This window comes from Crocodylus porosus, unplaced genomic scaffold, assembly GCF_001723895.1.
Source record: "Crocodylus porosus isolate Cpor-Errol unplaced genomic scaffold, CroPor_comp1, whole genome shotgun sequence".
In the NCBI taxonomy this organism is placed as follows: Eukaryota; Metazoa; Chordata; order Crocodylia; family Crocodylidae; genus Crocodylus; species Crocodylus porosus.
Window position 1 is genome coordinate 150,924,306 of NW_017728906.1, and position 27,928 is coordinate 150,952,233.

General features: G+C 44.1%; 1 protein-coding gene across 2 annotated transcripts in view; it reads right to left on the reverse strand.

Annotated features, from left to right (window-relative positions):
* The window catches only part of ESD (esterase D), a 105,637-nt gene that overhangs the window by 46,960 nt on the left and 30,749 nt on the right, over window positions 1-27,928 (reverse strand). The window contains exon 3 of one of the 2 annotated variants that reach the window (XM_019529927.1): window positions 181-4,978. The exons of the other annotated variant lie outside the window; for it this stretch is intronic. Coding sequence (XP_019385472.1) covers window positions 4,182-4,978 — 797 coding nt within the window. The 3' untranslated portion in view covers window positions 181-4,181. Of the gene's footprint in view, window positions 1-180; window positions 4,979-27,928 lie in introns of those variants that run through there. 2 annotated transcript variants of the gene reach the window in all.

The window sequence follows — 27,928 nt, forward strand, 5'->3', positions numbered from 1 at the left end:
TGGTAGTTTATTGTGACACCTATTATCTTAACTTTATTGTACTGCTTACTAGTAAAATTAATTTAATTGAGTGATTACTAATGCAAGGTTCTTTTTCCTAGAAGTGAAACATTTTCGATAACACTTATTGTCAATCCACACAATATGCTTTATGTTGAAGAGAAACTCTCTGTCAAAAGGTTAAAATAATCATAATGACCCAGTGTTTATTAAGGTTATAAAGTTTCACAATGTATTCTCCCACTGCGTCTGAATCTAAGAAGACATATTAATATATTTTTAATCTCCAGCAAACGTGGTTCTTTGAAAAGTAATTCTTTGGGGCTGCTTATAAATTAAGACAAACTTCCAGTGTATAAAAGAACTGATAGCATTTGAATACTTTAATCTGCTTTACTAAGCAGTGGGATTTAACAAACCAGGAAGCCATTAGAATACAATTTTAAGTTTTACAAAATACAACAAACATTCCTCTGGGTATATTTACATAAATATAAGTATTCAAAATAGAATGCATCTTACTATTAGGCAATAATTACACACGCAAAGTTCATGATTGGCTGCATGGGGTAGATATGGTGGGATTTTCCCTCTGATATATGCAGAAATGTGCACAGAAGCCATAAACTAAGGAAACAGTATAACAATGCTTTCATATCCTGGCATTTTCAGATACTGTTTAAATGTTACTAAACAGTAGCATACTTGAAAAATTCTTGATAAAAGTATTTGTCAGTCAAACAGTTCGTGATCCAGGATGTATGCCAGAAAGTCTTATCGAATTAGACGGAGCAGGTACAGAAATTTGGCTCCCTTACATGTCAAGGGAGTGTTCAAACCACTGAGCTCAGTAGCATAACTAAGGGGAGGGTTACTGGGACAGAAGGTCTGGTGGTCACCACCTTAGCTGGGGGTGGGAAGAGGAGTGTTTTGGGAGTGGGGGGGTAAAAATATAGCTGCAACTGCAGCGACTGCTGACTGTGATCAGCATTCCAGCAACTAGTGCTGCCGGGCCAGATCTCTGACTGAGCTACTCGCCATTCTGTAGGGACGTTTTGTTTTTTTTTTACATGAATAAAATTTAAATGGTCTCATCTTCATTCTGATGCAGAATGAAAACAAATTTCAAAACCTTTTAATTAAAGGAAGTTGTTTTCTAGCCAGCCTTACAAAACAGTGATGGTGTTTCAGGCTCAGTGGTGATTAGATAGTAATAGCCTGCTATAAATTCTAGTCTTGAAGTTGGTGAACCCTGATATAAGTCAACAATATAATAAATCTCTTAGATGATACCTATATGTTTATGATCTCCCAGATCCTGTACAGTAGGTATTGAAAGCTCTGGCTCTGATACTGTAGCCCTTAGTAAAGTAACACTCTCTAAAGTCTACAAAAGTCTTGGTGGCGTAAGGCTGCAGGATCAGGCTCCATAACAATGAAGTGGTCAAAGATATTTATGAAGAGACAGAATCATTATCCATTATCTTTGTTTTTAGACACTTTGTGGGCAAAAGCTGCTGATCACTCATCAAACCAACTATGTGAGAGCTAATGATATTAAAAATCAAATATCATATATCCCTGGCTTGTACACTTCTTCCAGCTGAAAGGCAAGTGCTCTATTACGTACAAAAATTATTTAAAAGGACAGAGTCAGGTCATGTAGGTCCAAAAGGTAGGTTTTCTGATCAGTTTTAAAGATCTAATATTAATAGACAATCTTTAATTGCATTTAAAACAATCAATGAAAGCAGTTTGTTTGCATGGAAACATTCTTCTTCAATCTGAACAATGTGACATTGTGCTAGTCCTTGAGACAGAAAGTGAAATGAACTGAAAATGAGTTGAACTAGCTGAGAGAAACACAGACAGTAAACAAACAACATAAATGGTGGAAATCCACCTATTAGGTGTCTAAGGGTGCAACCAGACATTACTCTTGTGCCTCTGTAAAAATGTTTATGGTGGCACAAGTTGCAAGGAGACAGACATCTGAGCCCACTGTCATGTTGCAAGTGCCCAAAATGTTGACGTGACTAAAGGCAGTCACAGTTTGTGATGTCTTAAATATGAGGATATCTATTTCCTTACTGTGCGCCACAGGAATTCCCTTGCATATCAGGCTGCCAGCCCTGCCCCTTGACTTGGGGTGTGGATCTGTAAGCAGGAGAACCCCTCATGTTCCTTTGCTTACTTATCTGCAGGGTATGGTCTAGCTTTTCTCAAAGCCTTTCTATAGAATCAGGCATTGCATAAATAAAGAATCACTGAATAGCCCGGTAGTTAAAACATACACCAAGGATATGGGGAATTGGGGCTAAACTCTGCCCTCTGTCTTTGACTCGAAATTTCCTACCACCTCAAAAAATACCCTATTATTTCTCAGTTCTTCCTGTTGAAGCTGTTCTGTTTGCATGGAATAATTAAGTTACTTTGCATTCGGTATTTAAATGTTTATTTTGAGAGAATGAACATGATCCTTGGGCCTGAGGGAGAGCAAATGAATATGACTTTACCAGAGGCCTATTCATTCATTTTCTTTCCATGGCCCAATGAGTGTTTTGTAATTGCATGCAGAATGGAACATCTACCACAGGAGGGACTGAGAGAATCACAAATATGTTAGGGTTTGATCATAACTTTTAACTTTTACTAGTGTTTTTTTTGTCAGAGTTGGTAGGCTCTAGAGCTACACTGCATCTTATTTTTCATGTATCCATTTGCAAATTTTGTGTAAGCCTCAACAATCAGTTACAGCCCTGTTGATGAGCGTAATTGCTACATTTCTATCTCAACACAAGGTCCAGTTGCCTTCACAGAAACAACATGCCATTCCTGTTAGCAAATATTTGTATAATTAAATAGATCAAAACAATAAAAAATATCTGATGCTCTTTACCTCAGCAAGTATCTTGCCATTAAATTTTTGGAGGTGGAAACGTATGCCATTTAGACAATACCCTTATTTTCAAATGAATTTTAAGAGTGCAGCAATCCACCTGTTTGTACATAAACTAGTAATGCAAGCATCCCAGGATTTATGACCAGTGCTGCAACAGCAGTGGAGGAAGACGGTGAGGGGTGATGGAGAAAACCAACTTACAATAAAGAAAATATTTGCAACTTCTATTTATTCTTAATTTACAAACGTGAGAACAAAACAAGTGAAACACCTTAATAATGTCCCTCCTAATCAAACAGAAATGGAGAAGATAATCTATTAAACCTCTTTACTGCAGGCTTTGTTCACACAAAACTCCTATTGAAGTTAATTAAATTTGAAATCCAGTGGAGCTGTTCAAAGGAATGCCCACAGGATCATGCCTGAAATTATTTAGCAACATTGGACCTGATTTTCCATGATGTTGCCTCACTTATTCTACTTTAAAGCAAGTGGCATGGAATGGAGAATCAAGCCCAAATACATGGAAAAATACATTTTAAAGTCTTAGGTAATACCGGTGAGACAGGATGGGAAAAAAATATGAGTGAGAAAACAGATTAATAATGGTCATGCTGACAAAGGAACATTCAAGTATAATTTAATTTTGCAGATAATGAACTACAAAGCAAATGGCAGAAAGCCCAATAACATTTCAGAAGGGTAATTGGGAAGGAAAAGGAACCATAAAAACACTGTTACCAAAATTTCTATATAATAGATCTATACAGCTTTTATATAATTTTCTTTTTTTAAATTGTATTTTAAATATGTATCAGTAAATTAACTAACATTTTATTTAAAATCTCATAAAGTGCTCATTTAGTTAATGCTAATAAAATTACATTGTAGCAAGACAAACTAATTCAAACTTAATTTGCAGGTAAACCAAAGAATAGCTCAGCTTACATTTGGAAAAAAAAAGTAACGCATGGATTTCTTCACAGCCCATGTTATAATACAATAAACTGCATTTTTTCTTTAAGAAATATATTATTTAGAATATTTAAAAAAATAAGTTTAATAAAGCCTGTGCTTAAAACAGCTGACATACTGTATGAAAACATTGCACATTTGATAGCATTTTAACCCTGCTTTTCACCAACCAAACAATATGAGAAATATGTGATATTAATGATGACTCTCTTAGACAGGGCTAATTTTCCTAAGCTTCTCACAGTTAGGTGAAATTTTCTGAGTATACACCGTGGTTTTCATGGCAGCTGTTGAGCTAGCATAGTCACACACAGCTAACCTCGTTCACTGGGTTGATACTGCTCTTTGAGGTACTGTCTAAATGATGTATTCCTATTGTAACCATGGAATAGTCTTTGGCCATTATTTTAGCCTCTTTTTTCAAGCTCTTCATTTGTGCCAGCTGGAGTTGGCTGGAATTATAAGCTAAAGCAGGTATAGTGTTCACTAAGATCAGCTGCAAAGGCTTCTTCTCTTCCTTGTATCGACACTGAATATAACGTGAGAAAGCTGAACGATAAGTTTTGTTGAACAGTGTGTATACTAGGGGATTGACAGCTGAAGAAAGGTAGCCAATCCAGACAAATACATTTAGTAGCCCTCCAATGACTTCTTCATTACATGACTTCTTGCAAATGACTGCCATCACATTAGTGATGAAAAATGGGCACCACATCACAACAAACAGAAAGAAGACAATGCCGAGTACCTTGGAAGCTTTCTGCTCGTTACTGATGGACTGCATAGTTCTCCTTCCAGAAGTCCCCAGCTCCCGGTTCAAAGAACGCTGAAAAAGTTTCTCTGAAGATAGAGAACTCTGAGGGAGAAAACTAAATGAAGCAAACTTGGTCTTTGTGCCCAGGTCTTTAACACATAAGGTAGCTTCTTTCTGAAGTGATCTGATGGTTAAAAAGTAGGTGACCACCATGATGGTTAAAGGAATAAAGAATGCCACAAAAGAGCCAATAAGGACAAAGTTCTCATCAGCAAGTAAGCAGCTGGGTCCCTTAAGTACTTTGGTTTCATCTTGTAGTCCAAACACGGGCACTGGCATTGAGATACCTAAAGAGTCATTAGAGAAAGATAAAATTAAGCCTGTTAGTGATAATAAATAATACCCCTATCCCTCCCAGAAAGGTATATACATCATTTTATGAAATATGGCCGAATATAGTGACTAGTAATGGGCATTCACTATTATGTGTGTATAGAGCTTAGGCATTCTAAAATTAATTCAAGCTTCATAGGGGAAAACATGTGACATATCTGGATACCTGAGGAATGTGATGCTGATCCCATTTCTGTCTCATTGTTTGAACAAAGCTATAGGAATTACTGCAGACAAATAATGCTGTTTGCAATGTATGTCTTGGAGCCTGTAGTTTATTGGAGACAAGCTTCTGTTTGTGGTGCTATTACACTAGAAAGTTGCTGCAATAACTCTTAAGGGGCCAAGGGAGAATGGCAGGAGTGAGAGCAGGACAAGGATTCCTGAGGCAGTTGCTGCAATTTTTCTTCTACCAGCAAATACTAGTCTCCTTCAGAATTTTTCTCTTACCAGAAAATGAAATGAAGAGAAGTCTTCTTCAGAAAACCCAGCCAAAGTGTGTCACAAAATTGGGTCATATAGAACCTGATATCAACAAAGGCAGTGATTCTAACCATTCTGGAGCTTCAGATCCCTTGTATAAATGTAGCCCAGGTGTACCCAGGGTATGTACTCCCCTTTTTGATTGAAGGGGATTGGCAACAGACAGGGATGCTGCAGGAGAGAACTGCCAGCTAAGCAGTCTCCCCACTCCCTATAGACCCAGGCCAGGCCAATATTAAACTATATACAAATGTATTAATATTTACAGGGAACCTTAAAAGATAACTGTTAATATAAATGGATACAGATATTTACATATAGGACTAATATCCTTGTTTCTCTGTGGTGGATGACCACAGCCATGGTTCAGGTAAGTTGCAAGTAAACACAGGTAAGTAATGGGGAGGGGTCCTAGTAGGACCTCAATATAGATCTTACATTCTAATGTTAGTTTTTGTGCTGATATGGGAGCACATAATCACAGGATACAATTTCATAAAACAAAAAATACTATGTCACAAAATATAAAGTACAATATCACCAATGAAACTATATCACCAATGAAACTATGAATTATAAGGCACACAAGCATAGAAGTAACCATAAACCATTAAAAGGGTCCCCAAGGCCCCACCACAATCCTGGGGCCTGCATTACGCTCTAGTGACCTGTGAGGGAAGACCTTATTTCCCCTTGGGCCTCACACCAAGCCCCCTAGGCAGCCCACAAACTCAGAAGGGACCCTCCCTGGACCTTCTCTCCAGGAACCCCTTTCTAGCCAAGAAGGACTTCCCCTCCCCTGTGGGAACCCTGTTCCCCAGCAACTCATGAATCCAATGCCTCATCCCCTCACGTGAGTGGCTCCTTGTTCAGAGCAACCTCTGGAGCCTCTGGCATCTCCTGGGCCACTCCCCCATTCATGGCCTCAAGCATCATTGCATGCTCTTGGGGGCTTTGGTTTTTTGCTCAGGGTCGGAGGCCCAGACCACCTTGCATGGTTCCAGGGCTTGTTCTGCTCCCAGACCCTCCATGCAGCATCTCCTCCACCGGGTTCCCTGCCATGTGCTGGGAGGTGGAACCTTGAGCTGCCACAGATGGCCCCCCGAGTCTCACTGGCTCCATGCACTGGAAGCCCTGGCCACATGCCAGGGGTTGCAGACCCAAGTCTCTTGCTCCCAGGGTCTGGCTCCATGCACCACGCTGTGCACCGAGTGGCTGGAGATCCAAGCTGTCTCATACAGCTCTCAGGGTCTCGCCCTGTACGCCGCATTGTGCGCCAACTGGGGCTGAAGCTGTCCAATGCTCCTCTCCAGTGAGAGGCATCCACAGGAGCTCTTCAGGGCAGCAGCATCCAACCACTGGGCAGCTCTTCTCGGCTCTTTTTAGCCCCACTCTCATCTCCATCCTTCAACGTGTCTGCCAGATGCTGGGCACGCAGCTCCTTTCATTCCCTTTGAAGACTCCACCCCCTGAAGTTCTGCCGGACCTGCAGATTGCAGGCTTAAACCAGGTCCAGGCTCTCTGCCTTGCCGCAGGTAGGGGTGGGGCAAGCCCCTCCTTGCTGTTATCCAATTGGTGGACGGACTCCACCAATCATACTGGAGATTCTCCGAGCCCAGACATGCCGGACTATATCAGTAAGTCCGCCACATAAGTATTACCAAAATTGCCTTCCTCTTCTGGCAGACTGTCAAATGCTTTATCATTTGTAATCAATATTGCCTTCTCGCCTCTTTCCTGAGCTGCTGTAAAAAGTTAAATCTGGACTTGGGCCTTTTGCAGATGAAGATGTAGTAGCTTTTGATTAAACTGTTAAATAATAAATAATTATTTTGGGCAGGGGAGACAGATCTTTTGTAGATTGGTAGTTATGGTCAACTGAGGCATTCTAAATGCAAAAAAAGTCAGCCCTGGCATGGAAGATAGCAGTTATCGGAGTGTGGATTGACTAGGTGGACTAGAGCAAACACTAGCAGTGAGGCAGCTTGGGATTCAATTCCTCCTCTGAGCATGATAAACAAGTGAGGCTCCCACAGATTAAAGCTGTTATATTTCAGCAGAACCTGCAGCAAGCCTATTCATTCATTTCTTCTGGGATTTTTTCCATCTTCCCTAATGTGTGAGCAAAGTCAAGCATCTGTTTGTTGAAAATACAGTTACTTGAGAGAAGTTTCCTTCTTCCCTCCAAAATGTGATATCCCCCACCCCACCACACAAATAACTTTACCTGTACAGAAGAGAGGATATTCTGTTCTGTGCCAGTGATAGGTATTGTCAAGACGTTTTGTGGCATAAAGACAACCAAAATAAATCTATGAGCCAGGAAGAGGGGAGGCTGAAGGGAACTACAGGCCCAATTCCCTTTCAGTTTCAGTGAGTTTTAGACACCTAACTGCCTTGGGTATCTTACAAAGAAAAATCTAGTATTTGTGTTCTATTTTTTCATGTAGAAAACATAAAATGAAGATTTTTTTCCATTATTAAGGGACAAATTCTCCCATGATATATGTACCTTCTGAACCCAAAGAAGGACCTCCATGGCCAGGAGGTAGTATGTTTTGTCAGCCACTCATGATAGCTTCAGTTACTATTTGGTTACCTTGCCATCCTAATTTGGTTTCCTTCCTTACCCAGGGAAACTTGTAGAACATCCCTCACTGGAAGCTTTCTAATGTCAGTTACACAAATATTTGTCTAAGATGGTTTAGGCAGATGATCCTGCCTAGAAAAAGAAGGGTGAACCACTGATCTTTTGAGGTCCTTTCCAGCCTTATTTTTCTATGATTTTATCTATTGCTGCTTATCCTGGGTTTAGATCAGGGATGGGCAATTATTTGGGCTGGATGGACACTTAACGAGTTTTGGTGAGCTCTTGAGGGCTACATGCACGTGAGCACACACAGACACGCACACACACACTCCTCCTCCTCCTCCCAAGCTTCCCCACCCCGCACCTGGAACCTGGAGTTGGTACCTGCGGGCCACATCCACAGTTGGTGTGGGGCAGGGGACGGAGCCTGGCTGCAGGCCTCCACACTACCCCACCATCAAGTCTCCTGGCATATGTGTGTACATCTGCCTCCCCCCACACCTCATGGGTCCCAGGAGCCTTGACAGTAGGCAGGATGGGACAGTGTGAAAGCCTGTGGCTATGTTCTATCCCCCACAGCAGGGTGTGGATGAGCTATGCTTGGGTGCTGGTGGCTGCTGGGCTGCCCTGCCCACCAGTCGAGCAACAAGGGACAGCTGCAGCTGGAGCTTCCAGGGCCTAAGCCCATCTCACTCCAAGTGGGGCTGCTTCTGCCTGCCTGCCCACCCAGAACCACATGGCAGGCTCTGGGTAAGCCATGCTCAGGCCCCTGCCTCTGCTGGCAGGCAGTGCAGGTGGCAGCTCCAGCTCTGGCCTCTGCTGGTGCTGCATGGTGCCAGGTGGGTGGGTGGAACTGTTTCTGCCCAGTGTCTCCCCCCGTATGGACTGACCTCCATGTCCCAGGCTGCCATGCAGTGCTGGGAGTATGGGAGGGCAGGGCTGCTTCCGACCACCATGTCACAGAGCCTGAGCTGCCACCCACACCACCCGCCAGCAAAGGTGAGGGCCTGAGAACGGCTTGCCCAGTGCCTGCTGTGTGATACCGCCATGTGAGCTGCTCACCCATGGGCCAGATCCATCCCGCAGGCCATATTTTGCCCACCCCTAGCCTATATTTTGCAGATTTTAGGGCAGGGACACTCTATTTCAGATGTATTCTGTGTGTTGTGCACTGGAGCTGCAGTCCCTAACAGAGGCCCTTTGACACATCTTCAGGACAAATTCCTCATGAAAATGATGATGTTACATATATTATTTTGGGGTATCTGTGATAACACATGAATTCTTTCTCTTCTGTTAATAGCATTATCTGCACAGCTCAAAACTGACTCTCAGGAATGACATGAACGAAGTTACAAAAAAAGCGTTGCCCTTATCTGTGTAGGACAGAACTGGACAGAGAGTTTGTGGTATTGCCCTTTCTATTTTGGTTGCACAGACCTAATCACTTGTATATAACGTACAAAAAGACATTGTATGAAGTTCCCACGTTAAGGGGCATTTTACAGTCAAGGAACAATTTAACCAAAAGCCCACATAGTCCCACTGAAGTGGCTGCATGTGTAGATCAGGACAAAACTTGGTTTACACCTTTTCAACTTTCTGTGAGTTAGGCATCTGTTAGAATGGTATTGGGATATCCTGTCTGAGTAATTAGGGACCCAATTGTTTGAGGTACTGAGCACTTCTAGTGAGTTGTTAAATGCTTTCAATTACCATTTTTTTCCTGGGAGAGTTCAGTGGTGTTGGTGCTAAATCACCAACTCTCTGTATTATATTCTGGCTGTGCAGGAAAATACAGCAATATTCAGAGCAATACCACAGTTCCCCATCCAGTTCTGCTGTGTATAGATAACAGCTTTGCTGTTTTTCTCGCTCAATTCAGGACACTACTGTGAGCTGTTTAGATAAGCTAAAAAATATCATTGGCCAAAGAATAAAAATACTCTTTGCATTTTTACAGAGCATCATGATTCAGAAGAACCAGGAGCGTTGTAAAGGTGGTCAGCAATCCTAGAAAGATGAACATTTTCAAGTATAAAACCAAAACCAAACTTCTGAATAGGAATAGCTCCTCTGATAAAGAATTCAGACATACTGTGGTGCCTTTAACAGTCATAATGAAATGTCAAAACCCATGCATGTGAGCTGGGATACAGGCATTGGCAGATTTCCAGTGCCACAGTTAAAGCTTCTTACTGATTTTTAGGGCAGTTATTAATCTGCTTTGTTTGTCATATTTCTGGATAATTTACATCTTAAATTCACATTTGTGTCTTAAAATCTGAAGTTTATTTCCCTTCAGCTATAGCAAAGAGATATTTTAACTCGGTTCTTTACATCCCATTGCAGTTTGCTTACCTGGTGCAACAAAAGGGGTTCACTGTGTGGTCTTAGCATTTCCTGCTAAATTAATGCACATTTTTCCTAGCTACCATTTAAACTGTAAGTGATTTTAGACCAATATCTTATGATAAATGGCACTATAGGTCTTCATAATATATCACAGAAAGTATAATTCAGTAACAAAGGATATATCTAGCTGTTATAGCTGCATTGTACAAAACTGTAATTTAGATGATGCTCCAAATCAAGTGACCATATGTCACTGCTGTGTTTTGTTGCGACATCCTACGGTTGATTCCCAGATCCAGTCTCTCTTTCTATTGGCAGACTCTGGAAATGCTGTTTCCCAAAATGAAGCAGCTTTCCAGCTGGTTAATACATGAATAAATGCAAACTCAACGTATTTTAAGCTATTAATAAACAGAAATAGGTGTTTTTTTAATACATTACATTAAATGTAGCAATCATAGCTGAGTATTTTAATAAGATTTTTTTTTAACATTTAGATCATTAGAATGTCACCCAGGGTGAGGATACAGCTATCAAGAATTTCAGAACTCGTGCTTCAAGAGTGGCTAAGGGAAGAGCTCTTGTCTAAGTGTTATTAGTTTATTTGCTGACTTACACAAGGGGCAAAAAGCAGAAAATGGAATGGGGTGGGGGGGACAGTCGAGAGGTACTGTTGTAGCTGAAGGGATGGAGGGATCAGCAGCTGGGTGGGAGCCCAGGAGTCGCATGGTAACCCCTCAGGGTTGTATACAGTCCAGAGAGCAACAGTTGGATGGCCCTGGCCTAGCTGCTTGCTCTAGCTTTTCATTAGTAAGCTGACTACAAAGAATACATGGAGAGAGTTATTTTTTTACTTGGCTTTTGTCAATTTTGTTATTATAATTTATTTTAACTTCTGTAAATACACATGCATGTGTAAGTCAGCAAATAGACTAATAACACTTAGTGTTGGCTCTCCTTCATCAAAAGGAGATTTAAACCTGCTTCTTCCACTGCGCAGTACAGTTTTTACATGTTAGGCAGAGCCAAAAATGCCCATCCCCATTTGTATTGAAACTGGCCCACTGGGCTGCCTGGAGGAGGGGTACATATGTGAGATGGGTACTGCCTGGCTCCTGCTTTCAGCACTGTTCAACATTTTGACTACTCACTGCATAAAATAGCAGTTGGGCAGGAGTGGGAACCATAACCTAGACCAAGTTGCATGCCAGGATACCACTGCCTATGCTCTAGATAAATTGTAGACATGTACAGGGGGGATCTTCTGGGCTTTCAGGTGTTGCTCTTCACAGCACACTTCATTCATTACTGCTGTAAATTATTCTTGACCAATGCTTAAGCAACCGGTTCTTGAAAACCTCCAATGAAGGAGATACCACTTTGCTGCAATTTCAAGTAATTGCTACACACTCTGCCCTCCAAGAGGAGGGAGAAAATTGCTCTCCCATTTCCTTATGACAGCCTTTTAGATATTTGAAGGCTGCTATCATGTCCCCTCCCATGCTTAATTGCCTTTTCTGCAAGCTAAACATGTTTATGTTTCTTAATCTCTCTGCATTCAGCTTGGTGATTAGGGTATTTTGCTCCAAAGAGGGAGATGTGGATTCAAAATCCCTTTGGTTGAAGAGAGGCCTAAAACCTGGGTTTCCTCACTCCAGTACCCTAATCACTGGGCTAGTGGTGAGAAGGATCATCTCCTGAATAAGGAGCACTTAAATATCTGCAAGTAAAGTAGGATCTCGGTCATGGAGTTTGCATTGAAATAATATAAATTTAACTGACCCAACATTTTAAATATCAAAAATGATTAATTTATTACCACTTTGTAATCCAGAAGTTAGCTTCTAACTCCTGTTCTTGCTTCCTTATTTCTTGTCCTTGGTGACTCTGAATTTAAGGTAGGGCAGCACAGGATACGTCCTCAATCTTCACAAGTTAAAGTGAGAAAATCAGTTCAATGAGATATGTAATCACCAATGCAGGAGTTGACCCAGTACCAGAAGCTAACAAAGAACTGGCAGGGAAGTATCTGGAAAATCAAATAGCCTCAATTTGCTTTGATTGCAGAACAGCTATTCTGCATTAGCTCTCCAGGGAACATTCCTGTTCTTCACTGAGTACCTTTTTACAGGTTAACTTAATCCACTTCCAAGACTGATTAAGCCTAACCACAGAAAGGAACTCTTAGCACAGAATAAGGGTGCCTGCACTGAGATTAGGTTGTATTAACTATTGCACTTTAAATTCACACTCTGGCTAATCTTTCAATAGCGTCCTTGTGTCAACAAACCCTAAATATTCTGGTTTCCTGTGGTTTAAGGAGATTTGTTTATGTATGTTGATTTGCACACAGATAAAAAAGTGTCTCTCACAAACTAAAGGCTTATAATAAGCTATAGAACAGAATACATACAAAAATAAGAAATATATTTTGCAATAAGCCTCTAGCAAAACTAGACTGACAAAAAGGCCTCTAAAATATCAAATATTCCAAACCAAAGCAGTAGGAACCCTCCTGCATATCCCCTTGAAGGAAATAGGATAAAGGGTCTGAGTGACTAGTATGCTCTGCCTGTTTTTGCCATGCTTTGGAGACACAAATGAACCATAAACCCATCTTAACTGGGTGGGTAACATGAGTTTCCAGCTGCTTTACAATACCAACCCTAACAAGAGACAACTGAGTATGTCAGTGAATCAGGGATGGAATTTAGAAATAGATCTGAATAACTGGGCTATTTTGGATAAAAGGCTGAAGAAATGAGTGAAATATAAAATCAAAGTCCCCTTGTCCCCCTGCCTGTAACTTTTTCTCCCTCTCTCTTCCTCTCCTTCTCCCTCAGATCAAGGAGCTAAATTTAAGTGCCTTCATGTGACAGGGGGTATCTCTCAGGGCTGTTTTCTCACACCAGCCCACCCATGTGGCTCTATAGGGCAGTCCGCCCAGTCTAGTCTGCCACGACTTTGCTGTTCCCATAAGCTGGTGGTATAATGCGGGAAGCTGCCCATTCCCAGCCCTGATGCCAAATCTCCCTTATACCACAGCCCATGCCTGGCAGATGACATCATAGTTCTTAGCATCTCTGGCCCCACACTGGGCCTCAGTCCTCCAATGTGGACCCCAACTGGATCACTCCAATCAGGCAGCCTACTCTGGCCTCATTCTGGGCTGCACTCTTCTGCCTCTCAGGTGTGGCCCCCCTGGGACCTTTGGCCAGTCAGAAACCCCAAGCCCTCAGCTATTGGCATCCCTTCTGGTGGGCCCCTGGCCCTTTTGACCCTTCTGGTCCTGGTCCCAGCACTGACCATTTGAGGGTGCCTCAAGTCAGGCTTCTGAGCATCTAGCCCACTCTCTCACATGGGTCCTCTTTCTCACCCCTACTGTGGGGTTATCCACCCAGTTGTGGGAGCTGGGGTTATTAAGGCGCCCCAACGCACCTTTTACCAGTATGATAACTGGCCTGGTATTTCCTGGGGGCTCCCATGCCACTAGGAGTCCCACCAGGCCACCCATTCCCAGCAGGGTGCTCTGCCACGCTTCACTACAGAAATGTTCATTTAAATTGGTTTGGATACTGTTTGAGCACTATTACTTGCTGAAAGGATGGCAAACAATGACATACATTTCAGGAAATTTTATTCAGCAGCAAAATTCTGCCTCTGCAAAAAAAAAAAAAATGTTTCTTTCAAAAGATACCCTAGCATCATTAGCCACCTTTTTGGAAAGATGTCTACTCCCAGAACATAGAAAGCATCCTCCATCCATTCTCCTTTGAGAACAAGGTTGACATTTGTGACCAGACTTTGCTGCTTGTGCATTTTGCCTTAGAGGTGCACAACATTCAGTAACTATCTCTGTATTTCTATTGGACATATATAAAAGTTACACAATTATGTGAGTAACTGAGGAGCCTTTTTTTTTTTAGATGTACAAATATTTTTCTGATTATTGTACAAATCTGAATGTCTTCTCTGAAGCCTGACTCAGCTCCAATACCGACACATCTCTCATTTCTGCCCAGATGTTGCAAACTTTAGATAAACTGATGTGAACTGATGTTTCTCAGAATTAAAGCATTTAGTCTCAGACAGCAAGACCACTTCTATTTTGCTTTGATAATGCACTGCACCAAATTCCATTCTGCACTGTGTAATTACTTTTGTGTCTGTGACCACAGAGGGATGGTTTTAATGGTTCAGGCAGGGGCATATCTGGGGGTGGGAGGTTAGGAGAAGGGGGATGGTACACTTTTCTGGTCCAACCAAAGTTTAACAGGAACTGCTTTTTACTGTGTAACGGGCTTTCCCTGGGCCGGTATGCCATTGGCCCGCCTACCTGTTTCTGGGCCAACCATCCGCCTCCTCTTCTGCCATACCTTGTTGTCTGTTAGTTGGTTCTAATAAGGTGGGAGGCTGCCCATTCTTGCTCCAATGCCAGGGGGTGCTATTTGTGGCTCCTTTCCGCAGCCCAAGCCTCGCAGATGGCATCCAGGTGACACAGTGCTCCCAGCCTACAGCTGGACCAAGTTTAACCCTCATTGTCAGGCCTCAGACGCACACATTCATACTGCCCTCCTCTCAATAGGGCCTCTCATGCTCCACCCCCTCTCACAGGGTCTCTTTCATGCGTCAGCAACTTGTACCACCTTGCTCCCTCTCAAAGTGGGCCCCTTCAGCCATAGGTTTATCTAGCGCATAGCTTGGGTGGCAGTCATACTGTCTTTTGGGCCTCTCCTGCAACCCCACTGCTGTAGTGGCCAGTCAATTACCTGACCGGGGCCAAGCTTGCCCTGGCCCCTCCTGGGGCAACTCTATACAAACTCACACACTAGGCTCCTAGCCCTCTGGTTTCCTCCTCACTGGGGCTCCACATCTTCTGCACCTTCCCTGGGGCTTCACATCCACCCTCCTTCACTGGGGCTCCACATCTTCTACCCCCTCACTGGAGCTATGGGGCTTCCCTCCCTGGTGGGGGCTCAGGTGGCGGTAGCCATGCCTGGCCCCAACTGGTACCCACAATGATGTGGGGGCTAGGTGTTATTGAAGCACCCCAACCCACCTTCCACTGGGGTGGTAACTGGTCTGGTATTTTCCTGGAGGCTCCCGTACCACTGGGAGCCCCACTATGCCACCCACTCCTGGCAGGGTGCAGTTTTAGGTCATGCCCAGGACCAAGAGCCTCCAAACCATCCTCCTAAACACCTGCCCTTACCTCCAAGATGTTTCATACAGCCTTTCAGCCAGGAGATGTTTCTATCTGCCTGCCAGCAACAAACTGCTCTGTTTATATAGGCATTCTAAAATGGCCACCATAAGCAAGTACCTGCTTGCTGTTTGGCTCAGCCCTTTAAGTGGTAGGCACTAACAGTGCCCTGCCACATACTGACAGCAACATTTCTAGCTAGGCAGTGCTGAGGGATTCAATTGACTTGATGACTCATTATAATCCAGTTGATCCCTTCTAAACTCTTCATTCCACAGGTGTTAAGGACCCTTTCTTCTTTTTGATGGTCTTGATAGCATTCAAGCTTCCTTTCTTCTGCGATTCTGGTGTCTCTTAGCTGCTTCAGGTAATGAAACTTCTATTCACACCTCTAAAGACTGTTTTTAACTCATTCGAATTTGTTTTTGCTTTTAATACATCACTAGGCCACTAGCATATTAGTAAAGCTTCTAGTTTATTTTTAACCAAAGAAAAATATGTATTGTTTTATATGTGATGACATACTTTGTCATCTGCATCCCCTTTTCAAAATTCTAGATCCACCCATGGATCCAGGGATTGGGTTTGGAATAGCTTGCCCAGCAATCCCAAGTCACTAGTGAGTTCCATGAGGTTTACTTTGGAATTAAATCATAAAAACTGAAGTGAAATTTTCAAAGCATGATGGGAAATTCCTTTGGGAAGTAGATGTCTCCGCAATTTGAAAATCTCCTTTTGTGGTTTTAATCTGCAAACATGAAAAATCTCACAGCCATGTTATTAAGGGTAGCAGTTTCCTAATGTCTTAGGCAAAGATTTCCCCTCACCCACTGTTGGGCAGGTGTGACATACTAATTGGATGCCACTTGCATCTTGAGGCTGCATTTCACTGTGAGTGTGTGTGGGTCAGTGTCATATATGTGCTCTTTATTTTACAAATCCAAAGAAAATAACAGTTTTCAGATGGATTTCATTTAGAGCTAGTAGGACACAATTCTTATGACTGTTCCTTTTTAGGTTTCACTGTTACTTAGGGTAGAGGTTCCCAACCACCAAGCTCAGCATGAACCCACTCTTCCCTTCTGCTTGGAGCCATGTCTGTCTGCCCGGGTGAGTGGCTTCTGGGGTCACAGCTGAGCTTCCAGGGTTAAAGCCAGGTAGCAGGGGAGCCCCAGGAGGAAGGCAGCCAGCTCTGTATGCCCTGTCCTGCTCCTGCCAGGCCTCAGTAAAAAAAAAAGTTTAAGAACCACTACCTTAGGGAATAGAGGCACAGCACAATGACAAGGAGTCCTTTAATATCCTCCTCAAAACTAACATCAACTTAGGACACTATCCAAGAAAATAAATCACTGTCCAATTTTTTATATCACTTAGATATCAGCTCTGACATGTTTATGTACAAGTGCACATAATAGCTTTAATCTAACTCTGACCTAGAATATTTTCTAAGTCATGTACTAGCAATGCTAGTGAAAGACAGCATTACTTAAGATTTCCCTCAAACCTTTAACTCTCACTTACAGTGACCCTGATGGCCGGCTGGAGTTTCATAGTTTGTAGGGTCGGAAGGGATCTGAGCAGATCATCAAATCCGACCTCCTGCCATGGCAGGAAAAAGTACTGGGGTCAAACGACCCCACCAAGGTGTTTGTCTAGCCTCCTCTTAAAGACCCCCAGGGTAGGAGCCAGCACCACTTCACTTGGAAGTTGGTTCCAGAACCTAGCCACCCTGACAGTGAAGTAGCGACCCCTGATATCTAACCTAAACCTACCCTCTGCCAGCTTGTGACTGTTATTCCTAGTCACTCCTGGTAATGCTTGGGGGAACAGGGGCTCCCCCAATGCCTGCTGGTCCCCTCTGACTAGCTTGTAGATGGCCCCTAGATCCCCCTTCAGTCTTCTCTTGTGGAGGCTGAACAGGTTCAGGTCCTGTAGCCACTCCTTGTAGGGCCTGCCCTGTTGCCCCCGCTCATGCGAGTGGCCCTCCTCTGGAAACTCTCCATGTTGTCCACATCCCTCTAGAAGTGCAACGCCCAGAATTGGACACAGTACTCCAGCTGCGGCCTGACCAGTACCACATAGAGGGGGAGGATCACCTTCTTGGACCTGCTTTGAGATGCTTCTGTGGATGCATGACAAGGTGTGGTTGGCCTTCCTGACTGCATCCCCACACTGACAGCCCATGTTCATCTTGGAATCAATAATGACTCCAAGATCCTTTTCTGCCTCTGCACTGACGAGAAGGGAGTTCCCCAGCCTGTAGGTATGGTGCTGGTTCTTCCTCCCCAGGTGCATCACGTTGCACTTGTCAGTGTTGAATCCCATCCTATTCTCATCCGCCCACCCCTGTAACCTGTCTAGGTCCGATTGCAGCGTATTCCTCCCTTATAGCGTGCCCACATCCCCCCACATCTTAGTGTCATCAGCAAATTTGAACAGGGTACTTTTTGCCCCCTTGTCCAAGTCACTGATGAAGAAGTTGAACAGTGCAGGCCCGAGGACCAAGCCTTACAGAACCCCACTGCCCACATCCCTCCAGGTCAAAAATGACCCATCCACCCCCACTCTCTGGGTGTGGCCGTCCAGCCAGTTGGCAACCCATTTCACTGCATAGGTGTTGACACCACAGTCTCCTGATTTCTTAATGAGAATGGGATGAGAGACGGTGTCGAAGGCCTTCCGAAAGTCCAGGAAGACTTATGTCCACTGCTACCCCTGCATCTAAGGATTTGGTGACCTGGTCGTGGAAGGCCATCAAGTTGGTCTGACAGGACCGTGTTGGTTGCCCCTAAGCATGTTGTCCCCCACTGGCCCCTTGTGGACATGTGCCAGAATAATTCTCTCAAAAAGCTTGCCCAGGATTGAGGTAAGACTAACTGGCTTATAGTTTCCTGGGTCCTCCTTTCTCCCCTTTTTGATGATGGGAACCACATTGGCCCTCTTCCAGTTCTCTGGCACCACACCAGAGCACCACAAATGCTCGTACAGCCGTACCAGGGGTCCCGCAATGACCTCAGTTAATTCAGTACTCTGGGGTGGAGATCGTCTGGACCAACTGATTTGAATACATCCAATCCCTCCAGAAGTTCCCTGACTAGTTCCTCACTAACCCTTGGCCTAGGTGTGTCTCCCCTGGTATCTAAGGGGGGTTCAGAGGGGGGGTGGCTGTTCTGTTCCCTGCTCAGGAAAATGGAGGCAAAGAAATCATTAAATATGTTAGCTTTGTCATCTGGTGTGACGACCAAATTTCCTAGTGTGTCCTGCAGGGGCCCTACGTTACCTGGAACCTTCTTTTTTCCCCTATGTATTTAAAAAAGGACTTCTTGTTGTCCTTGATCCGGGAAGCTAGTCCCAGTTCCATCTCTGCCTTGGCCTTCCTGACAGCTCCCCTGCATTCCCGAGCAACCGCAGTATAATCCTCCCTGGTTATGGCCCTTCCCTTCCATTGGGTGTGCGCCTCCCTTTCAGCAGGAGACATTCCCAGATGCTTTTGGTGAGCCATGGGGGCTTTTGTGCCCTCCTGCCCCCTTTGATCCGTGTTGGGATTACCTTCCTTTGGGCTTGGAGGATCGTCTCCTTAAGGAGTGACCGCTTCTTGGACACCTGGTTCCCCTCCCCTCTGGGACCTCAGTGCTTCCCTGACTATTCTCCTTAACTCATTGTAGTCTGCCCCCCTAAAATCTAGGGCTGCTGCCTTGCTGTAGGCCTTTGCCACCTTGCACTGGATGGTGAATTCCAGCAGGCGATGATCGCTATCGCCCAGGTGGTTGAGCAACTGCAGCCCTGTCACCAGGTCATCACCGGTGGCCAGCACCAAGTCCAACAAGGCATCTCCCCTGGTGGGGCTGTGCACCTCCTGGGTTAGATGGAGGTCCTGCATTCTGGCTAGGAACCTACATGAGCAGCAGATGTCTGGGAAGTTCAGGTCCTTGGACCTAACTACCTCCGTGAGCCAATTTAAGAATATTTTAGAATTTCCCAAATGGCTTTGGTTTTTGTTGTCCATGTGAACTTTCAGAAGACATATGATTTATCTTAACTGGAAATATATTCTTTTTTTCCTTTTAATCATGAAGGGACTATTGTAAATTATTACACATCATAATCTAAAGCTGCATATCATACAGTGGATGTTGCAAGAACCACACAACCAAGTGCATAAATAAATGGACCAGAATCTCTTCTTTGAAACATTTATGAGCTATAGCGTCAAGTTCTGCACCCTGCTGCATGTAGGTACAGGAATCTGCCTGCACAAAGTAGGCATGGGGGCAAGTAGGATTGAGGGATGTGTTGGAACAAGAACAAGTTAAGAAGAGATAGATATTAAAAAAGGCAAGAGTTAGACAAAGATGAAGACAATATTGCTGCCCCCTTTTAACCTCAAATGATTAGCCAAAATTTCCTGTAGGTTGTTTCAGTTGGGAGGAGAAACTGATAATGGAGCCAGGTATTCCGTTGATGCCAGGTATTACTTTGATGCAATCCTCTTTTTTTTTTAACAAACAGTTTATAAAGCTCAGTTTCCCTGAACACAGCAAAGATCAAATGTTCACCTCTCTAAGGCCCTTTTTAGCCAGCACTCAGCTCAAAACCTCCCTCAGGTTTTTCTCCAGGGCTTTTGTTACTTGGTCTGGTCTGGTGTTTCCTTGCTACCTTCTTTCTCATCTCTAGTCTTTCTGCTTCTCCTTCACAAACACATAAGCTTCCACAAAGCAATTCCCAGAGTCATAGAAAATTTGAGTTGGTAGCTTTTCACAACTATCTGAAATGGCAGTGGTTACGCTCAACCCAGAATAATATGATTATGCAGTCAATAGAGTGATTAATATACTGGTTTGTATCTTGACATTTGCAATTTTAAAATAGCCAGAAAAAATAACTGAAGTTTATAAACCTCATTCATAAGGAAGTGAGTTTTGAGAAGGGATTTAGCAGGTTCAGGGTGTGAGCCTTATATCAATGAATAGGATATAAAAGCAGAGCATAAACTGGATTAGGCTTTGGACCAAAGCACACTGACATCAATGGCAGATTTTCACTGACAAGCTTAGTTAAAATATAGAGAGCTAAAATATTCTTTGATGTGGTCACGTTAGATTCTGATCTCATCAGGTCTTACAGTGCTAGCAGGATTTGGTTTAGCATTCATCAATACTGCAGTTCAGAGCTCTGATTGCCTCTCATGTAGACGCACACAGATTAGATTCAAACTAATTATCCTGAATAGCAGTGTAGCAGAACAGCTGAACCGCATGGGCTTTATCATGAGTTACACAAGCCTTCCTGGGACTCTGGGTAAATAGCTGTCAAATGGAGCAACCTGGGCTAGGGACAGACATTCAAAAAGCCTGAGCCTGAATTGATTCAGTCTTTGCAGGTTAGTCTAACCTGGCTAGGCTGACCCGGTTTGTAACCGTACAGACATCCCCTTTGGACTGAAAAAATGCAGGCACATGCTTGCAGTGGCTTAGGCTAGAAGCTAGGGGGTGCTAGAGCAGCCCTTCCTTCCCTTCTATGGGGCTCAGCTGAGGGGGGGTGTGGCCAGACCCTGGCAGGATGATCTGATTAGGGAAGGGTCCCCCCAGCTGTTGATAACAGAGCATTGAGTTACACAGTAGGGAGTTACACAGGGAGTTGTTAGCATTCATCAGCCCATCAAACAAAACCTCTCTTATTAGTTCAAGCTCTTCTTAAACAACTTTTTCCAAGAAAGGAATGGAAGGACATTACCAGCTACCTGTTGATTACCTCCAAAAAGCCCTAAGCCAACACTGTCCTGTCTGCCTTTGTCCTGTCTCCCACAACATGGACCATAGCCGGTATGTGGTATGCTAGCTAATGCTGAGTGGTGTCTGTGTAAGGCAGAGGGGAGGGGGGAATCCCTGCTTGAGCAGGGAGTTGAGGGAGGGTGAGCAAGAGGAAGCTGCGCTTACTAGTCTCTACTGGAGCTCCAGCCAGAGAGCAGAGGGGCTGGGCCAGCCCTGCTGGGCTAGAGCAGAGCCCTGCCCAGAGTTGTAAAGCAGCTGGGATGCTGCGGGACTCTGGTTTAACTTAAACCAGAAAGGGGTCTGGGATAGACATTGCTTAAACCGGTTTGACCCAAATCAATTAAGTGTGATACTACATTCAACCAGGTTTATCTCAAACCAGTTTCAGCCATTTTTAAACCAGTTTATGTGCACTGAACATATGTCTTGTTACAGGTTTAAACCAGTTTCTGATCACTTAACAAAGTTAATGTGTAATGTCTATCCCTAGCCATGATGTCACAGTTACCCTGCTGTCAGTATCAGTATCCAAGCTACCTGCTATGAGGCTAGGTTCAATATAACTCCCTAAACTATAGTCACACCTTTGCTTTACAATGTAGGCATATCCTTAGTTAGTTTTCAGAAGGTTAGCCTTCAAGGGAAAAAACTATTTACTGGTAATCGTGTTGTATAGTCCACAACATTTTGAGCTTAGCTCTGATTACAAGCTGCTTCCAACCTGCCCTATGCTACCCCCAGAGCCAGAGCTGAAGCTGGAACTGAGGCCACCCCCTGCATTGTTACTGATGCTGCTACTCCTCACCATCCAGACAAAACCTCCCAATGTTGAAATGCTGCAGAAATCCCCCAGCTTGGTCAGCAGGAGAAAAAGTATCTCAGGCCAAATCCAGCCTGCAGGATGTAAGTTGCCCATCCATGATATAGTCATGAAAGTGTACAAGGGGAAGGAAGGCTGACAGAAGTGCTAATTGACTGCAGATGTTACACTCTTGCCAAATGTATTGCTATTTGGAGAAAAGTGGGAATAGTCTGGAAACAAAATAGCCCAAGAAATTTGTTTTTAAAAAATTACAGAATGGGACAAATTTACCCGTTGTGTAACTGTGTTGATTCGATGTGCTCACCTCAGGGTTGAATTTGACCCCAGTTGTGTCCTTAGAGGCCTTTGCTACTAGCTTATTATGGTTAGTTCCCAGAGCTAGTCTTGGTGAAGCCTCACAGCAATTTTTATTTTGACACAGCAATATTTGTAGTGGCGTTCAGATATTTATTTAGAGAAACTTGCATTTTTCTCCAGTCTTTGTTTGCTGGCAATTTCCTTTTTAACTAAGCCCTAAAGCACCTCAGTCCCTGGAAGGTAAAAAAATCACACTGCATGGACTTAGCAGCACTGTGAACACCTATGTCTATTGTCTTCATAGCCACACCTGGAGATACTGAAACAGCCATTTCCACTTGATCAGAGGCAACTGCTGAAAAAGTAGAAGACACTATTAAGGGCAAGTGCTGGTGTGATCATTTATTCTCTCAGGGCTAGGTACAGACATTCAAAAAGCTTGAGGCAGAATTGATCTAAGTTTGCAGTTTTCTGTAAGTGGCATAGTTTAGATTGGTAGCAAACATAACACATATTCACCATTTGGTTGGGGAGGTCAAATCTTAGATTGGTTTCCACCATTTTTAAACCAAGTCTTTGTGTTCCGAATTCCTGTTCTGTTACCAGTATAGACTGGCTTTGTGTGCTGAATTTCTGTTCTGTTATGGGTAGATCGGTTTCCAATCACTTATACCAGTAAAAGTCTACCTGGTCTAGATGACCTGTGTACACAACCTTCTGCTATTTATTTACTGCTGTATTTATATCATTTGAGGCATGGTACTTCCTTGTGAACACTTTAGTAGCAATGAATTATCTGGCAGATGGACACATTAATTTCTCACGCAGTTCAGTTAAAGCAGGGGTTCTCAAACTTTGATACTGCAACCCCATAAAATAATATATAAATTTACGTGACCCGTCCCATGATTAAAGCTACTGAATTCATTAGGATTAAGTAGGAGATAAATAAAGCACATTTACTTTTATATATTAAATGAAATATATTTTATTATCATGTCTGCAAGCAACCGTAGAGTCAGAAAAAGAAAGAATTAATCATAAAGTAATATAGATTAAATAAGATGTGAATAACAACAATGAAACGTGAAAACAAACAAACAAACTGCACTTTACTTTCAACTCAGTGTGCTGCCACGCCAATACCAGCACATATCCAGAAGAGGCATAGTGTTATTTTGACCCAACTCTCTAATGTCTGTATAGATTGGGTGCTTTGGTAGGTCTTTTGGGGGGCTTTTATCTAATAGAAGCTATTATAATACTTCATTATACTTTATTGACTTATGCGTACTTTGACTTGTATTATTGGTACTGTGGCATCTTCAGCTTTTCTCTTAACACCCATAAAAAACATTTCCATTTTAGCCAAAAGTTTGAAATAACTGATAACTGAACGCAATAAAACAAAAATTTAAGAACAACTTTTAAGACTATGAAAAAAACTCGTACTCAGTTGCATGCAGTCAATTGAACTGTTGACAGATAAATACCGAGCTTCACCAACCCATACACACCGAGATTAGAAAACAAAAGAGACACTTCAAAGAACACTTGCATCACCACTGGGGGAGGGAAGCAGGCAGAGCGTTTGCATGTTGGGGAGGGAAGAGAAGTTTGCGACCACCTTTTAAGTTGCACATGACCCCCTTGTGGAATCACAACCCACAGTTTGAAAACAACCGAGTTCAAGAATTAAAATACCTGTTACATTTTGAAGCTAAGGATTCATATATCTTCCTTTTATGCTGGGATTTTGAATTCTGCTTCCTGTAAGTGTAACTCCATAGAGTCAATGAGAATGTGTATAACATTTCCTCTGTGAAGTGTTTGCATGTCTTGAACTCTACACTTGTCTCTCAAAATCTGTGTTTTCTATCTAAAAACCGTGTTTTGTGTAACATTTTTGTTTCCTTTTTACTATCAGGTTCAGTAGGCTACTATCTGAAAATTCGCATGTACAGTAGCTAAATAGTGTTATATTTAACCCAGGTACGTTGACTAAGCTAATGGAAGCTTTCCATGAAGTGGAATTAAATTATTTATTGTGAATATATTTTTTTCAATTGCTTTTATGAGTTAGTATTTCTGATTTGTAACCGTAGAAGAGGGCAAGGCCTAGTTTGTATGTGACAGAGGTACATATGAACCTGAGATAAGAGATAGTTACGAAGAAATTCATGCAAGCCCTCTGTAACGGGGTCTTTCCGGGATGGTTAAATGTTGGCTTGCCCACCTGTTTCTGGGCTAACTGCCTGCCTTTCTCATTTGCCATGCCTCGATGGAAAAAATGATTAAGCTTTACTCAGGTGGAAGGCTGCCTATTTAAGACCCCGATGACAGGGGGTCATATCCTGGAAGGCTGCCTATTTAAGACCCTGATGACATGGGGTGATATCCCCAGTTTCAAACCTTCCCTTACACTGGGGAAAGTGGGCCCATGCCTCACAGATGGTATCTCAGGCAGCTAAGCTCACCTGTAACCCTTCTCCCTCTCAAGCTGTGGTCCCCTCTCTGGGACCTTTGGCTCCCACTTAGGCCCTGGCCCCACCCTCAGGCCAGTCAGAATCATGAGCCTCTTGCTCTGGGCATCCCTCATGGTGGACGAGGGATGCCCAGCATCCCTGGCCCTTTTGACCCCCATTGGGTCCTGGCCCCAGCACAGACCAGTTCAAGGGTCCATCAAGTCAGGTCTGAACAGCTTGCCTTCTCTCCCTCACAACTCCACTGGGTCAAGTGAGCCTCAGGCCTCTCAAAGATCTCCCAGGTCTGGGCTTTCCGTAGCCAGGACTGTGCTGGAGCTGGAGGTTATCAGGTGCCCCCTACCCACCTTTCGCCACGAAGGTTTGTAGACATGGTATTTCCTGGGGTTGCCACACCACTAGCAGTTCCATCAGGCCTCCTGACCCTGGCAGGGTGCCATTTTAGGTCATGCCCAGGATCTGGGTCTCCTCCATCCTCATAGTCCCAGCCCATATACCTCCAAGTTGTTACTGGCCCAAGGAGCTCATCAGGGAGATGTTCTTTCCCCACTGGCTGGTCTTCAAACTGCTCTCCTCAGCACAGAGACCTGGGCATTAAATGGCCACCCTCATCAGACACCTACTATTTCCCTGACCTAGCCCTTAAAGTGGGAGGCACCAACAGCGCCCTGCCATACCCTCCCTTTAATAGCAATTGGTAATGTCACTTGCCTGTTAAAATCATAGAATACTAGAAAATTACGGTTGGAAGGGACCTCAGAAGGTCATCTAGTCCAACTCCATACTCAAAGCATAACAATCCTCAACTAGATCATTGCAGCCAATGCTTTGTCTAGCCAGCTCTTAAAAACCTCCAATGATGGATGTTCTGCAACCCCTTTGGGTAGCCTGTTCCAGTGATTTACTATCCTCCTGTTGACAAAGTTTTTCCTCGTATCCAACTTAAACTTCCGTTGCTGCAACTTGAGATCATTGCTCTTTGTTCTATCATCTACCAGAACTGAAAACAGTCTAGCTCCACACTCTTTGTACCCACCCTATAGGCAGTTGAAGGCTGCTATTAAATCCCCCCTCAGTCTTCTGTTCTCCAAACTAAATAAGCCTAGTTCCGTCAGCTTCTCAGAAGTCATGTGCCCTAGGCACACCATTTTTGTTGCCCTCTGCTAGCAAGGCCATCCCTTGGGGGGCGGAATTGGGGTGACTGCCCTGGGCCCTGCGTTTTGGGGGCCCCACGGAGGTGGACAGAGCAGCAGCAGCACAGAACAGTGGCTCTGCATCTAGCTGCTCGCTCCCCCCTCCCCCCATGACACTGCCAATGGCGGCTGCAGCTTCTTCGGGTCCAGGGCCTGTGGGATCAGAGTGGAGGCAGGGCCCCTCATGGGCTGATTGGCCCTGGGACCCGCACCCTGCTCAGGTCACCTCTGTCTGCTGGTATCTCCAGTTTGTCCACATCCTTTCTGTAGTAAAGGGCCCAAAACTGGGCATAGTGCTCCAGATGTGGCTTCACGGTGCTAAATAGAGAGGAATAATCAGTTCCCTCAATCTGCTGTCAACACTCCTACCAATTCAGCCCAGTTAGCCTTCTTGACAACAAGGGCACGCTGTTGTCTCATATTCAGTGTATTGTCCATTGTAACCCTTGAGTCCTTTTCGGCAGAACTGCTGCTTAGCCAGTGAGCCCCCATGTACTGGTGCATGGGATTGTTACTTCCTAAGTGCAGAATTTTTCACTTGTCCTTACTGAACTTCATGAGATTTCTTTTGGTCCAATCCTCCAGTTTGTTGAGGTCTCTGAATCCTAGCCCTACCCTTCAGTGTATTTATTACTCCCCCCATCTTGGTGTAATCTGCAAAGTTGCTGAGGGTGCACTCCATCTCATCTTCCAGGTCATTGATGAAGGTATTGAACAAAAGTGGCTCCAGACCAACCCCTGGGGGTACTCAACTTGATACCAGCTGCCAACTAGGCATCAAGACATTGATTACTACCCTTTGAACCCAATGATCCAGCCATTTTTCTATCCACCTTACAGTCCATTTATCCAACCCATACTTCCTTAACTTGCTTGCAAGGATGTTGTGGAATACCATATCAAAAGCCTTGCTAAAGTCCAAATGGTTATCTGTGGTAAAGTACTGTTTTAGATATATGGGGCTGAAAATAAACACTAATTTTAAATACACCTTCACCCACTCACGTACCCAGAATAAGCAAAGGTTGCAGATGCAGTAAGCTTTCTTTTTAATACAGGTTTCCCTTGATTTATGTGGGTTCAATGTATGCAAATTCACTCTTATGCAATGACCCTTTTTATACCTGAAATTCGTTACATGCAGGGTAAATTCACTGTTAAGTGATTGGCATAGGTGCACTCCCCTCTTCCCCAAGCAGGTAAGTCTGTGAATTTGTGAGGGGAGGGGAAAGGGCCATGGGGCCGGGGCCCCACTCACCAGAGCCCCTGCTTTGGGAGCAGCCTATGCCAGCGGCTTGCAGCTGCTGGGCTGCACTGTGCCCTGAATTCCCCAGGGCTCTGCTTCCCCTGGGGAACTGTGCCCTGAAAACTCTGGCATGGCCTACCCCAGTGGCTGCAAGCAGGCAGTGTCCACCACTCCCAGGGCTGCAGCAGGGATTGGCAGCAGCCTGCAGCAAGACAGAGTAGGCTGGAGCCAGCACCAGGCTCTTCCCAGCGCTCGGGGTGGGCCACAGTAATGGGAAGGGGGCTCCTGCAACCCCAAAATTTGCTGTAGCCTCCCGGCAACCTACCCTTCCAGCACCACTGCCAGGTGCCAGGATGAGTGTAGTGCCACTTGCCAGCCCCAGCCTGCAGTGGCCACCAGCCTCAGCCTGCTCTCGTCCCACTGCAGACTGCTGCCCACCCCTGCTGCAGCCCTGGGAGTG